The 13811-nt window shown below is 38.8% G+C and overlaps 1 protein-coding gene across 16 annotated transcripts in view; it reads left to right on the forward strand.

Moving 5' to 3' along the window:
• BBX (BBX high mobility group box domain containing) overlaps nt 1–13811 on the forward strand; it is a 298700-nt gene that overhangs the window by 271206 nt on the left and 13683 nt on the right. For 13 of the 16 annotated variants that reach the window (XM_055418693.2, XM_055418272.2, XM_088836741.1 and 10 more), the window contains 2 exons: nt 4511–4600; nt 5956–6015. In XM_055418693.2, coding sequence (XP_055274668.1) covers nt 4511–4600; nt 5956–6015 — 150 coding nt within the window. The remainder of the gene's footprint in view (nt 1–4510; nt 4601–5955; nt 6016–13811) is intronic. The other 3 variants (XM_055418811.2, XM_088836750.1, XM_088836756.1) reach the window with 1 other exon arrangement.

Raw genomic sequence — 13811 nt, forward strand, 5'->3', positions numbered from 1 at the left:
CATTAGCCCTTCATTACTTATGTGTTCATTATCGAAATGACAGTCTAGTCTTAGGATAAAACATCTGCTTTTTTATAGCTTAGAAACATGAAACTATAGAAGCTGGACATTGTCACCACCATTCAAGTTATGCCTAACACTTGTTTCCTACTGCAGTTCTCCAAACCAGGTTTCTCTTAATTCACCTCACTTGCTGACCTTGAAAATTTTTCATACCATACTAAAAGGGCTCTGTGTCACTATACTTCTCAGCTAAAACATGTCCATTTTTCAGCAAACCATGAACAACATTAATGTTTTTAAAAAGTTATTATCAGTGTCTCTATGGCACGCCTCCTACCCTCTCAGATTATGTTTGTCTTTGCTATTTGTTAGCCAGCTGTGAAGCTGGGATGCTAAAGAAATTGGTATCTTCAAAATACAGGCCACCATGCCCAAAAATGTTAGTGAAGTCCTAAGCTAGTTTATATGCCAGCAGGGGTGATTTTTGTCATAAGGAAGTGGAAACTGGTACCAACAGTCTTTCAAGAGGTTTGGTAGGAAGATGGTAGAATGAGATGGCATGGAAACTTGAGATGGTGGTTCATGGAAAGACAGTTGCCATCTGTTTGCTTTCTGGAAGATTCCTTCTCAACTTCTTTTCTCTGTTTTTGACTTCCTACCTTCTTTTCCCTCCTTGGACATTTCTATGTTAATTATAATTAAGGAAAAATAGTAGTATATGTGCTATTTATTACAAATTTTGACTTTGTTTTCCTTGAACAAAATATCAAACATGTATACCATACTGGTGGACAGGAGTCAAATCGTTCACTTCTTGACTAAAGTTACTGCTTTTCAGTGAATATCCTTGTATCTTATCCTCATATCAAACTCCTTCAATTTGTCACTTTCCTTTTTATTTGAACTTGTCGTTTGCTTAGATTTGTTTTATAGTTCAGGATGGCTAGCAGCAAGGCTGTTTAAAAATATAACTTTAAGGAAGCTCTTCTGGGTACTAAACCTCCCTGGATGTTCTCTTTTTATGTTAAAATTGACAAGCTCTATATTAAGTTTTGTCCTTAAATTATACATTTTAGGTTTCTCCGAGTTTGGTCGGGTCTGAAAATATGTATTCTTTTCTTCTTTCTTAACCCATTCCATACGTCAAATCAGTTTGTTTCTGTGAACCATTTCCTGATCCCATTGTCCTCATACACAGTGATGAATAAAAATCATTCTCCCTGTGAGCCAGTACCTTATTATTAGATTCTCTTCCTGTGGGTAAATCACTAGGGTCCTTATGATCCAGAGAAGTCTCAGAATTGTTTTTCTGCTTTCTGCTTTCTTCTTCTTCTGTTTTCGACGATTGACCATGCATCTGTCATTCATGCGCACCAGCCTACAGTTTCCTGGATTGTATAAAGTACATATGAATGATGGCAAATGGGCTATAAAGAATACCTGTAATATTCGTATATATCATCCACATGATATATTGTCTTTGTATCTGTTAAATTTTCTTTCCCTTTTCATTCACTTCCCCCTTAACCCCAAAAAACAAATAAGAAGTGTTTTCTGTTTCCATTTCAAACCACTACCACCCAATTCAGAATATTTGTTATTGGTTATTTAGAAGGGTGACTTGGTGTAGTCCTCAAAAATCACTTGTAAACCTTTATGTTATCAGTAATAATAGCAACAACTGTCATTTCTTGAACTCTTTATTTATGCCATCCAGTGTTTTAAGAGCTTTATTCATGCAACAATATTGTTGAAAATCAGTCTTGTGTTAAGCACCATTCGAGGCATGTAGAATATATCTCTGAATGAAAACAAAGAACCCTGCTGCCATGGAGGTTGCATTATAGTGGGAGTACCAGACAGTAAACAAGCCTAAACAATAATGTTTCAGAAGGTGAGCAGTAATATGGAAAAAAAAGAATAGGTTGGATAGAACTAGGTCGAAGATTAACAAAGGAGAAGACTTGAACACTATACAACAGCTCGACCTAACAGACTATATATAGAATGCTCCACGCAACAGTAGCATCATATACACTTTTCTCAGGTATACATGGAACGGTCTCCAGAACGCACAGTATTCTGGGACATTTAACAAAAAGGATTGAAATAATTGAAATTAACGTTTTCTGACCACAGTGGAATGAAAGTAAAAATTAAGTGCAGGAGAAAATTCAGAAAACCCAGAAGTAAGTGGAAATTAAACATACTCTAAATAACCAGTGAGTCAAAGAAGAAATCAGTAGGGAAATATGAAAATACTTTGAGATGAACAAAATGAAAGTGTAGCATGCTGAAATTTATAGGTACAGCTAAAGCATTACTTAGAGGGAATTTTATAGGTATAAATTCACATATTAAAAAAGAAAGATATCAAATCAATAACTAACCTGTCTTGAGACACTGTTAACAGAACAAACTAAATCTAAAAGAAGTAAAAGAAAGGAAATGATAAAGATTAGAGAGGGGATTAATGAAATGAAATTAATTAAATAAAGAATAGGAAAATAATGGGGGAAAATCATTAAAACCAAAAGCTAATTCTTTGAAAAGAAAAACAAACTTGAGAACTAGACTAACCAAGAAAGAAAGAAAGCAAGTTCAGGAGTGAAATAGGGATCATTACTACCAACCTCACAAAAATGGAAAGGATTAAAAAGGAATACTATGAATAATTGTAGGCTGATAAGTTAGTCAACCTACATGAAATGGGCAGTTACTGGAAAAACACAAACTCCTGAAACTGACTTGGAAATAGACAATGTGAATAGACCTATAGCTAGTATAAAGATTGAATTTAGTAATCAAAAAGGTACTAGACCCAGGTGGCTTTACTACTGAATTCTTCCAAATGTTTAAATAATTAATACCAGTTTTTCATAAGCTTGCCCATAACATTAGATGAGGAGGGAACACTTCCCAACTCATTCTAAGAAGCCAGTATTACCCTAATGTCAAAACTAGACAAACATATCACACAGACAAGAAAATCCAAAACTGCAGACCACTCTCTCTAACACATGTACGCACAGAAATCCTTACAAAATGCTAACAGACTGAATCCATGTAAGATTTATATACTGTAATCAACTGGTGTTTTACCCGAGGAATGCAAGGTTGGTTTAACATCCAAAAATCCAGTTGATGTAACATACCATGGCAGTAGGACAAGGACAAAGAAAAACCCACAGGATCATCTCAGTAGATGTAGAAAGAGCATTTGACAAAATTCAGCACCTTTTCATGATAGCAGACAACAAACTCAGAAGAGAACTTAAAAATCTGATAAAAGACATTAAAAAAAAAAAAAAACAAACTTTGCAACCAGCATTATGCTGGTGAAAGTTTGAGTGCTTTCCCCCTAAGATAGGGAATAAGACAAGGATGTCCACTCTCACCATTTCTATTTAACATTGTAGTGGAGGTTCTAGCCAGGGCAGTTTGGGATACAGAGACTATAAATGTAGGGAGGAGTGTAGTAGCTAAAAGGATATGAGGTTTATTTTTGAGGTGGTGAAAATGTCCTCAAATTGATGACAGCCGCAAATATTTGTGAACATAAAAACCATTTAATGCTATACTTCAGACAGGAGCACAGATAGTTGCCTCTGGCAGGAAGACAGGGCACGTGGGTGCAGATCCTGGTAGGTGGGTAGATGCAGCAGAAGCAGCTTAGAGAGAGCTTCTAATTTTTAAAATCCTCACTTCAACCCTGTGAGTTAGGCACTATTATTATCCCCATTTACACATGAGGAAACAGAAGTTATGTAAGCTGATTGTCAGTTTCACGTAGGAATATCATCAAAGTGTAGAAAGCAACCTGCTTTGGGGAGGTCAGTGCTGTTGTTGCCATTTCTGATGGTGACTGAAAAATCCCAAGTCTCTTTTCTTTATCTGAGCAGACTAAGATGCAGTTTGAGACTTCTGCCCATTCCCTACTCCACTCCCCCTGCCACCCTCCACAAAAAAGTCTTGACAAGTATTTTTCTATTTTTAAATCAGTCTTTTCTTCCTAGAATATCCTCAGAATAGGGTGGAAAGCTATCTAATGCTATCAGGCCGACCTGAAAGTCATCCTTAAAGTGCTGTCCTTATAAAGATCAGTTTCTTAGGAGAGACAAAACGTCCACGTCATCCTTGCTTTCATGATATTTAGGACTCTAAAGTAAAATCTTCTGTTTATTACAGACTGCATCTGTACTGCCATTACTGGCTGTGGTCTGCTCTAGTCACTACATCTGCAGTTTCTGCTGAGGGAGTCCCAGCCCTAATGGAGGCTTATGTCAGATATATTTCTAAGGAAAATCTCACTGGTTTACTGATTTCAGTAAATCTAGGGAAGGGAGCTAAGCACGAGTTGGATGAGAAAAGATTCAAGATGACATTTCTTGTGAATCAGTTTGCTTATTCCACAAGTTGGGGGAGGGTGTAATTGTTTAGAAACACGCAGTATTTTTTTATGAAGTATTGTAAATTTTAAATATATTTATATTAATATTGTCTGTAGGTCCTTTCCAGTCTCAGAAAAAGAACTTATTCCACAAAATTGTCAGCAAATATAAGCACAAAAAGGAGAAGCCTAATGTTCCGGAAAAAGGTATTGGTGCCTTCCATGCTCCATTAAGACTTCTCGGCCACCTCCATTGTGGATTCATCTTTGAGTGACGCTTCACTGCACCGTCTTCGCCTTTACCTCCCCTCTGCTTGCTTCAATGTCATCAGCTCTGACGCAGACACATTCATTATTTCTAGACTCTGCAGCTAATTGCAAAGAGGGATCCACTTCTGTACTCAAATCCCTTATTTGTCTCTAGTTTCAGAGTTCCACATGAATCCTAAAACTGCTTTTTTTATTTGTATTTGGTACATTTTTAAATTTAGTCTTCATGAGCTCTTCTCCACTTATTTTCTTTGACTGTTCTCGTTTTTCTCATGTTTGGCAGCCGTCAAAGCAGGACCACGTTTCCTGCTTCCTGAAATCTTCCCAGTTTCATATTCATATGAAAGTCCCACAGTTTCTATACTTTCTCTGACACTTGAGGATCCTTGTCAAGGGGGATTCCACTCCTACGTCGTAACCTGTCTTTCTCTCTTTTTTTCTATCTATATACTTAGCTTGTCAGGCTCTTCCCACCTCCTTCAGTCACATAACCGTTATTTCCAGAGGGCATGAGAGACATACGCACTCTACCCTCCCTTTACTCTGAGCATCGGTATCATTGTCACGATCTGGATGGGCCCTTGAACCTCTTCAGGTCTCATCTAAAGATTTCCCTCTGTTCAGTCCAGGCCTCTGTTTTCTCACACAGAAGATAAACTTCCCCATCTGGTTCAGTGCAACCACGTGTCCTGGAAGTCAGTCTTTCTCTAGCGTCTCCTGCATGTTAGTGTCGTGACTGCCGTGAGCCTACTCATCCGATGCCCATTTGCATCCTACTTGCATGGCCAGATGTGGAGTCCTTCATGTTTATGGAATGAGGCTTTAAATGCAGCTGTCTTCCGTGTGTAGACATACATGCCTGAGTGTTCCTGTGTGTGACCTTTTACTTAATTTGGGTTTTATTTTCACCTGCATTTCAGCTTCTTAGTTTTACTTTGTATGTTGGTGTTTATTCTCTGCTTTCAGTGGAGAAATATCTCTCTTTAGGTAAAATGTCAGCATTTATCTTTCTCTTTTAACCAGCCTGTAGGTTAATCTCGATTAAAGTCATAGAAATTATCCAACAATGTGTTTTATAAAATGCAAATTTGTTTACTTTTAATGCATTTATGATATGGCCTAATTAGTTGGCAAATGTGGTTTTGAGAATTAAATAGTTGAAGTAAAATTCTGTTTCATTTGTGTTATAACACTTTTTTATTGAGATGGTTTTGTGAATTGTCTTACTTTTATAGTTTATGTATCTATACTAGGAGTTGAGGCTCACTTTCCTTTTCTTGTACTGCTTTTAGGAAGTGGGGATAAATGGTCAAGCAAGCAACTCTTCTTGGATGCCATTCACCCTACAGAAGGTAAAAGAATCAACATTCATTGTATCATTTCAGGTAGACTATGCTGGAAATGGCATAATTTTTGTAGATTTAAAAAGACATCAATTTATACAGAATTAAGCAACAGCATTAGACCTGTTATTTTTTGAGTTATTTTTAATTTTCAAATCAAAATTGATAGATTTTTTTGCTTTTTAAAGTTTTTTAAATTATGAAAATATGATGACACTTTTACCAGAGACTTGGAAAAAACAGAACAAAGTTACATATAGTTCTACTAGGTATTACAATTATTTTTAAGTAAATAAGATTTTTTAGTTGGAGTTTCATTATCAAACTCTCCAAAATTAATTGAATGAATAGATAGAAAAGTAGAAGGATATATTAGATCTGAAAAGCACTATGAACCAATTCAAAAGTGACAGAATTTTTATCCTACTAATGGTCAGGCTGTGTGTCATGTAGAGTTTAATTTGTGAAAGGGGGATTTTTAACCACAATAACCAGAAATTAGAGGGTTTTTTTGTTTTTAATTTGGCTGCCTTGGGTTTTTAGTTATGCCTTGTGGTGGTGTGCGGGTTTAGTTCTCTGTGGCATGTGGGAGCTTAGTTCCCCGACCAGGGATTGAACCTGTGTCCCTTGTATTGCAAGGCACATTCTTAACCGCTGGGCCACCAGGAAAGTCCCAAATTAGAGGTTTCAAAACTGGAAATACTCAGTATTGTAGCTCACGTTGCAAGAGGATGCTCTTGGGAAGTCAAATGGAGCAGCTGCTCTCCTGCGTGTGGCAGCCCTGCAGAACTGATTCCTGACCAGGTCTTCCTCCCCAGACCACTGCCCACTTCCTCTTGACTGTGATCAAAGGGAATGTCCCTGAGGCTTTTGGTAGCCAACGAAAAGCCCCGTATTGACTGGTAAATGTTAGAGGTGCTGATTTTACTTCAATTTCCCACAGTCATATTTATTTGTAACTTTATCTAATTCCTCTTAAGTATTGAAGTTTAGGTAAATGATGATTTTGCGGTGGGTAAAGAGCCATGCATTCATTCTTCCCACTGATGCTTTTTTCCATTTAGATATTTTTAAAGAGCTGAACATTTTTCCAACGTGTCAGGAGGAGTCACTTCATTTGAAAACTAGGAGAGATCTTCATGATCATCCTTTGATTTACCCCTTTGTTTTGTTCACTTAAGGCTACAAACGGGAACTTGTTGAACAAGTCCATGTCTCTTGATTCCCAAAGGAATCAAGGAGTGTACTCCCATTCCTTTGTTGAAGAAGAAAAAATTAAAATACATGTGTGGCCTAAGTCATTTATTTAAAAACACTCACGTTTTAAAGATATTTGTCAAAAATATTCAAATTTGAGTTCATCATTAACATGAATTTTCGTTGTTTGGTTGGCACAGGTCTCATGAACTGCATGTCTACTTTTATGTCATTTTGCTTTTAGAGAAAAGGCCAGCAATATGTCTCCTTTCTGACTTTACTTCACATTCACAGCCTCTGTAGAGTATCATTTCTGCACTTTGCTGGAAGACAAAATATGAATTGTACCACTCTCAGCGTTAAATCCTAACATCCCTAAATTGATATGCATTCATACGTGTATATTTTAAAACTGTTCTGCACAGATTTGATCAATGTAAGGCACTGATGAGCTATCAGGGGAATCTGAACGAGGCATTTAAGACAATATTACTCTTTTCTTGAAATGATGCTGTTCTAAATATTTTAATTTTAAAACAGTGAAAACCCTACCTCATCTAAAGGAGGTATCACAGCATATGCAGGGTGGTAGAAGAGTGAGTAAGTAGGAATTAGGGGACCTGATTCCTGATCTCAGATCTGCCACTAATGCGTGGTTTCCGGTAGGACAGACCCTTTAACCTCATAGGATTCACTCTCCACATCTGTTCTTTATTGTAGGATATATGTGTTCAGTTCAGTTCAGTTCAGTTCAGTTGCTCAGTCGTGTCCAGCTCTTTGCAACCCCCTGAATGGCAGCACGCCAGGCCTCCCTGTCCATCACCAACTCCCGGAGTTCACTCAAACTCATGTCCATTGAGTCGGTGATGCCATCCAACCATCTCATTCTCTGTCGTCCCCTTCTGCCCCCAATCCCTCCCAGCATCAGAGTCTTTTCGAGTGAGTCAACTCTTCACATGAGGTGGCCAAAGTATTGGAGTTTCAGCTTTAGCATCAGCCCTTCCAATGTGTGTTTAGGGGTGGCATAAATGAGAAGGCACAATAATACATGAACTGTACATTTCATTTCCCCTCTAACACTTGATGATTTTATTACTGTGATACCTTTAGTGAGTGGTATGATGCTGAAAATACCATATTCTGAAGCCCTAATTTTCTGCCATTTGGAGGGAAGAAATGTAAATTAATTTTGAATCTTCTAGTCAGTCGAAAGGGTTTAGTTGGAAATATTTATTATCTTTGATATTTAATTATATTTATTATTAATGTGTATGGAACAAAACTTTGGAGAATAGGCACTGAAAATTGAATATCTTTTAGCACAGAGTGCAAATTCATTTTACATAGCCAGACAAAAAGGAATCAGTGTGAGGCCTGGGAATTAAACAACAATTTTAAGTGATTTTTTGTTGTTTATGTTTATACCATCCCCTCCATTTTCTTGTTCAGGTGGTGACTGTGTGCTTTGTGACTATGTGATATGTGTCCTCGTCATTCCTTGTTAAAACTTTATCTTGGAGATTATAGGTATATGAGGACAGAGAAAGGAAACCATAATCAGGACAGTGTAGCGTGTGTGGGCTATCTTGGGCAAAGGTTAGACAGACGTTTTTAGAAGTTTGTAACAGATGCCTGTAAATGAAATATTGACTCCACTGAGGCTACATATGCAGCTGTTAGCTGCTTCTGACTCTGTTAAAGTGGATGACTTAAAGTTCACTATCCTTTACTTACACCATCCTGAGTATAATTGACTGTGAATTTTCTCCCCTAAAATATCAGAAATTTTCAGGGGTTTAGTAGTCACATCTGAGGTTTAAAGGCTAAGCTTATGATTTATAAGCATTTTCCCCATGCTTTTAAAATTCAAAATTGCTGAACCACTTCTTAAACTTGCAGATCATTTAAAAAAAAAAAAAAAAGATTGCCTATAGGCGAGAATTCAAGGTAAAATTTTCAGAAAAACCAAGATGACCTCCCTCGCCGCTGTGTTTATCTTTCCACCAAGTTACAGTGTCATATGTTCATGCTTAAGCTAGAGGTTTCTGACTGTAATAATATTGATGGGGATGATTACTACTTAATATTGTTTTATGTTTCCAGAGGGTTTTCACATATACTTTTTGTATAAATGAATCTTAACAGCAGCTCCAGTCAATTTAAGAAGACCTTATCAGCTTCAAATACCTGATAAGGAATTGAAGCCTGGCCAATGTAAGCAGGAAGGGAAGAAACCAGCACCGAAGCACACTGACCACTACATTTTAGATTTTTCAGGCATATCTGTGTAGCCCTCATTTGCTGGAATTATAAATACTATCTTTTATAAGAAAAAAAAGAAAAATCTCAGACTAGGTATCTCCATAAAATTAGTTTCTTTGCAATATATAAATGGTAATTAGAGGGCAGAAAAGTCTAGTTTACGTTAGATTTTTGAACTATCCACACAGTCAGGCTAACTTGATCTCTCTTTGTAAGTTCAGAGTAGTCGCTTAGAACACTCCTGAGAGTCCTTGGACTGCAAGGAGATCCAACCAGTCCATTCGAAAGGAGACCAATCCTGGGTGTTCATTGGAAGGACTGATGCTAAAGCTGAAACTCCAATACTTAGCCACCTCATGCGAAGAGTTGACTCACTAGAAGACTCTGATGCTGGGAGGGATTGGGGGCAGGAGGAGAAGGGGACGACAGAGAATGAGATGACTAGATGGCATCACCGACTCGATGGACATGAGTTTGAGTGAACTCCGGGAGTTGGTGATGGACAGGGAGGCCTGGCGTGCTGTAATTCATGGGGTCGCAAAGAGTCGGACACGACTGAGCAGCTGAACTGAACTAAACTTCAGCACAGTCCCCCAGGGTCTTAGATAAGGCTCATTCCTTTGACTCCTGTGTTCCATTTAGCTTTTGACTGCATTTTCAGCTCATGGGAGATTAACCCATGGCCACGAGAGTCCAGACTTGGCTATAATTTCAGTGCAAATGTGACTGCTGTAATTGGCATGTGTATTAATGACTCTGGAGCATTTTAATGGCCTCCTGGGGTAGCAGTACAAGTGCGATGCTGCTTCACCAAAAAACTCACTCTACATTTTGGGAGCAGAGTTTTGAAAACAAGACAGTCTCTTATTGCCACACTCCTAATGTTACTCCAGGAATCAGCTCACATTATCACTCTCACATGATATGCTCGAAGTGTGTTATGATTATTGTGGAGTGTAAAAAGCAGCTCTGTGGACTTGTTTTGCAGTGCTTGGGTAGGTTTGTGTGTTCAGTTACAAGCCCAAAGAGAAAAACGACTAATTTGTTTTTAGAGGACAAAACCTTCCTTTTCTCCCATTTCCATTAGTTTAGCACAGAGGTGGGGGGAGGGGGCAGGGAAAGGAACAACCTTGCTGTCTCCCTACACATCTTTGGGCTGTTCCCTCTAAGGTTTTTTCATTTCCTGCTTCTCACCACTGTTGAGCTGAAACTAACAGGCTGCCAGTTATTTCTCTAGCAAAGATGAGTATATTCTGGATCAGCAGAGAATTTAACTTTGGGGTGTGCAACCATGGTGTGCAAGCCCCCAAGTCAAAGGATGGAGAGTTTTATAGAGGGGGAAAGAAACTGGGATTGGGAGGGCCATGGTAAATCAAGTGTGTGGCTTTTCATTATGTGAGTCCCTGCCAGGAAAGGAGAGAGATGTTTCTTCCTCTTGGGCCCTATCATCACAAGGCTTGAGAGCTCCCCCTTCTGGTCTCTTGACTGTTTAATTGAGGTTTCTGTTGATTAATTTTCTTAAACCACTACGCCTTTGTTTTAAATCTTGCAGGTTGGTGGGGAGGACAGTGTGTGTAAATCTAGATAAATTGTGTCGCAGTAGACCGCAGTTTCTACATATGTTCAGGGTTCCTGCCTGAGATCCTTTAACCAACTAGTTGGAGAGGATGATAAAAGAAGGTTCTCTTTGTTAATGTTGCTGGACTCAGATCTACTGTTCTGTCCCAGACGGCTATAGTTGACTCTTGAACAAAGTGAGTCATTTCACCCCCTTGCACTTTACCCCCTCAGTCAAAAATTCATGTGTAACTTTACAGCCAGCCCTCTAGGCCCTCCATAAGCAGTTTTGCATCTGCAGATTAAACCAGTCGTGAACTATGTAGTAGTGTAGTATGTATTTATGTAAAAATATCCACTTATAAGAGGACCTGTGTATTTCAAACTTGTGTTGTTCAAAGTTCAGCTGTACATCTTTGACTTAGCCTTACCTGCCTTCCCCAATTCTTCTGTGTTGGGAGAGGGTTCTCCCTGAGCACTGACCCTGAAGACTGTCATCAGTCTAGGCCACCAGATAAAACAAGATGTTCTAGGGGTCACCCATGGGTCAGAGCATGGGACAGACTCACTCTACCCTTTTCCTCTTAACTACAGGAAGATCACATTACATGCCTTTTTTTTTATATTGAAGCTTTTTTCTTTTTAAAAAAAGATTTACTGAGTTGTCTGTGTTGGGTCTTAACTGGCCTGTGAGCTCTTCATTGCAGCCCTTGGACCTCTCAGGTTGCAGCACATGGATTTAGCTGCCCTGTGGCCTGTAGGATCTAGTTCCCCGACCGGGGATAGAGCCCACATCCCTTGCATTAGAGGGCAGATTCTTAACCACTGCACCACCAGGGAAGTCCCAGATGCCTTTTTCCAATGTGGATGATCTACAGACCCTATGATTACTTTTCAATCTGACAGTTGTTTGGAGAAGACAGCGTCTGGAGAGGTGGCATTGCCTCCTGTACAGTGATTTATGAGAAGTTCTAGTGCATTTTCCTTTTTTTCGTCTTTCACTTACCTACAGCCTGATTCATTCCTTTACTATATCCCAACCTCCCAACCCCTGTGACCCCATGATCACTGGTATCTGTTGGCCATCTGCCTTTGACCCGGCGGCTCCTTGGCTGCTGGTGTCTGAGCGTCCCCTGGTCCCATTGCCTTTAAGGCCTGATTCACCTCCCATGTGCAAACCCTTTGCACCCATACCCTTGGCTTCTTCTGGAAATATATAGGAAAATGAGTGACCACTGAAAAGAAGTTAAAATATCTGAAGTCTCACTGAAAACAAAAAGCTGACAGGCAAGGGAGTCCCACAGTCAAGGCTCTCCAACAGCGTTGGGACACTGGAGCTGACTAGAGAAAACACCGCCAGGACCTTGATTCTAGGCTATGTGGCAAAATGAAAAGAATTTTCAGGCTGGATGGCTTCTTTAGAGGTAGTCTCATCCAGCTTCCATCTTTACACGAGGAAACTGAGACCCCTGGCGCCACAGTTAGTAAATTAAAAAGTCAAGAACCGAATCTTCTGTGACTGTGGTATTTCCGTTAGCCCCGTCTTGTTGCCATAGAAACCAGGTCATCTTTCCCAGCCCTCTTAGCCCATTTCTGGTGTCCATGCCTTTTCTCTGACCTTCTTGATTCTTTTCTTATACAAGCAGTAATTTGGATTTAATACACCCTTCATCTTTGGAATCCTGCTATACCCTTATCTCCACAAGTTCTAGATTTTTCTGGAAAGAGGAAGAAAAAGAGAGCAGAGGTTAATGCTTTGTCTGGAAGGTCCATCTGTAATGCAGTGATCATACCAGAGAGAGATCACAAGTTTGCCCTTGTAATCAGAAGGGACAACTGATCGGCCTAGATAAGAAACTAGACTTTTGAAGCTTATGAATATCCAATGAGGTTATTATAAACTCAGATTTTGGCTTCTTTATGTAGGAGGCTTGAATTTCAGGGCTAATATAGAGTCATGAAACACCTTTGGAGTGTTTCTAACCAACTTACCTTTTTATTTTGCTGGTAGCTTTCACTGAAGTTTAACTAAAAAAAAAATTTTTTAATGCATATACACCACCACTGGCCTATGTGAAGCTAACTGCCAAGTATAAATATTCCATGACTGACCTGGTCAGATCTATAATTTAAAAGGAGCCTTCTTCCTAATTTTTAATTACTTGCTTGAAAACATGTTTGGGAGCATTGCCAAATAGTTTTTGTTTGTTTGTTTTTAAGTAACTATTATCTTAAGCCTGTCCACACACAGCCGTCTATTATGCAATAATATAGTAAGACCAAGCCACAAATCATAGTATGATTTCTGCTTTACATCCTAACTCTTGATATGATTGAAATGATTTCCCACTTGTTTGAAATAGGAAGCCTGGTTTCAAATGCTTAACGGCAAAATTGTTACTGATTTGTAGCCTCCTTTCGCAAGGCTGCACCTAAACCCACTAGGGAGCTACATTAAAATTTTTAAATGAAACCTATATAAGTATTTATATCAATAAGTGCATTTTTCACACCCCGAGTTATTTCTTCTGCTGTGTTCCTTTTATTTTAGCTTGTCTTCCTACATTACATATATTGTGTTATTTCCAATGTCTGCCTTCTTATCCAACTTTTGATAAGCAGCTCCAGGTGCCCTCCAAGTTGATTTCCTGACCCTCATTCCCCTTCTCTTTGTCAAAAACAGTTTCTAGACCTGTCTTAAGAGATTGGACAGTTAAAAATGGAAAGATGCCTCTTTCTCCTGTCCCATTCTTAGTTCACTGGGATAAAAACAGTCCCAATCAGGAAAC

The sequence above is a fragment of the Moschus berezovskii genome, chromosome 1 (assembly GCF_049115385.1).
Source record: "Moschus berezovskii isolate FMDL1 chromosome 1, NW_MosBer_1.0, whole genome shotgun sequence".
Taxonomy (NCBI): Eukaryota; Metazoa; Chordata; class Mammalia; order Artiodactyla; family Moschidae; genus Moschus; species Moschus berezovskii.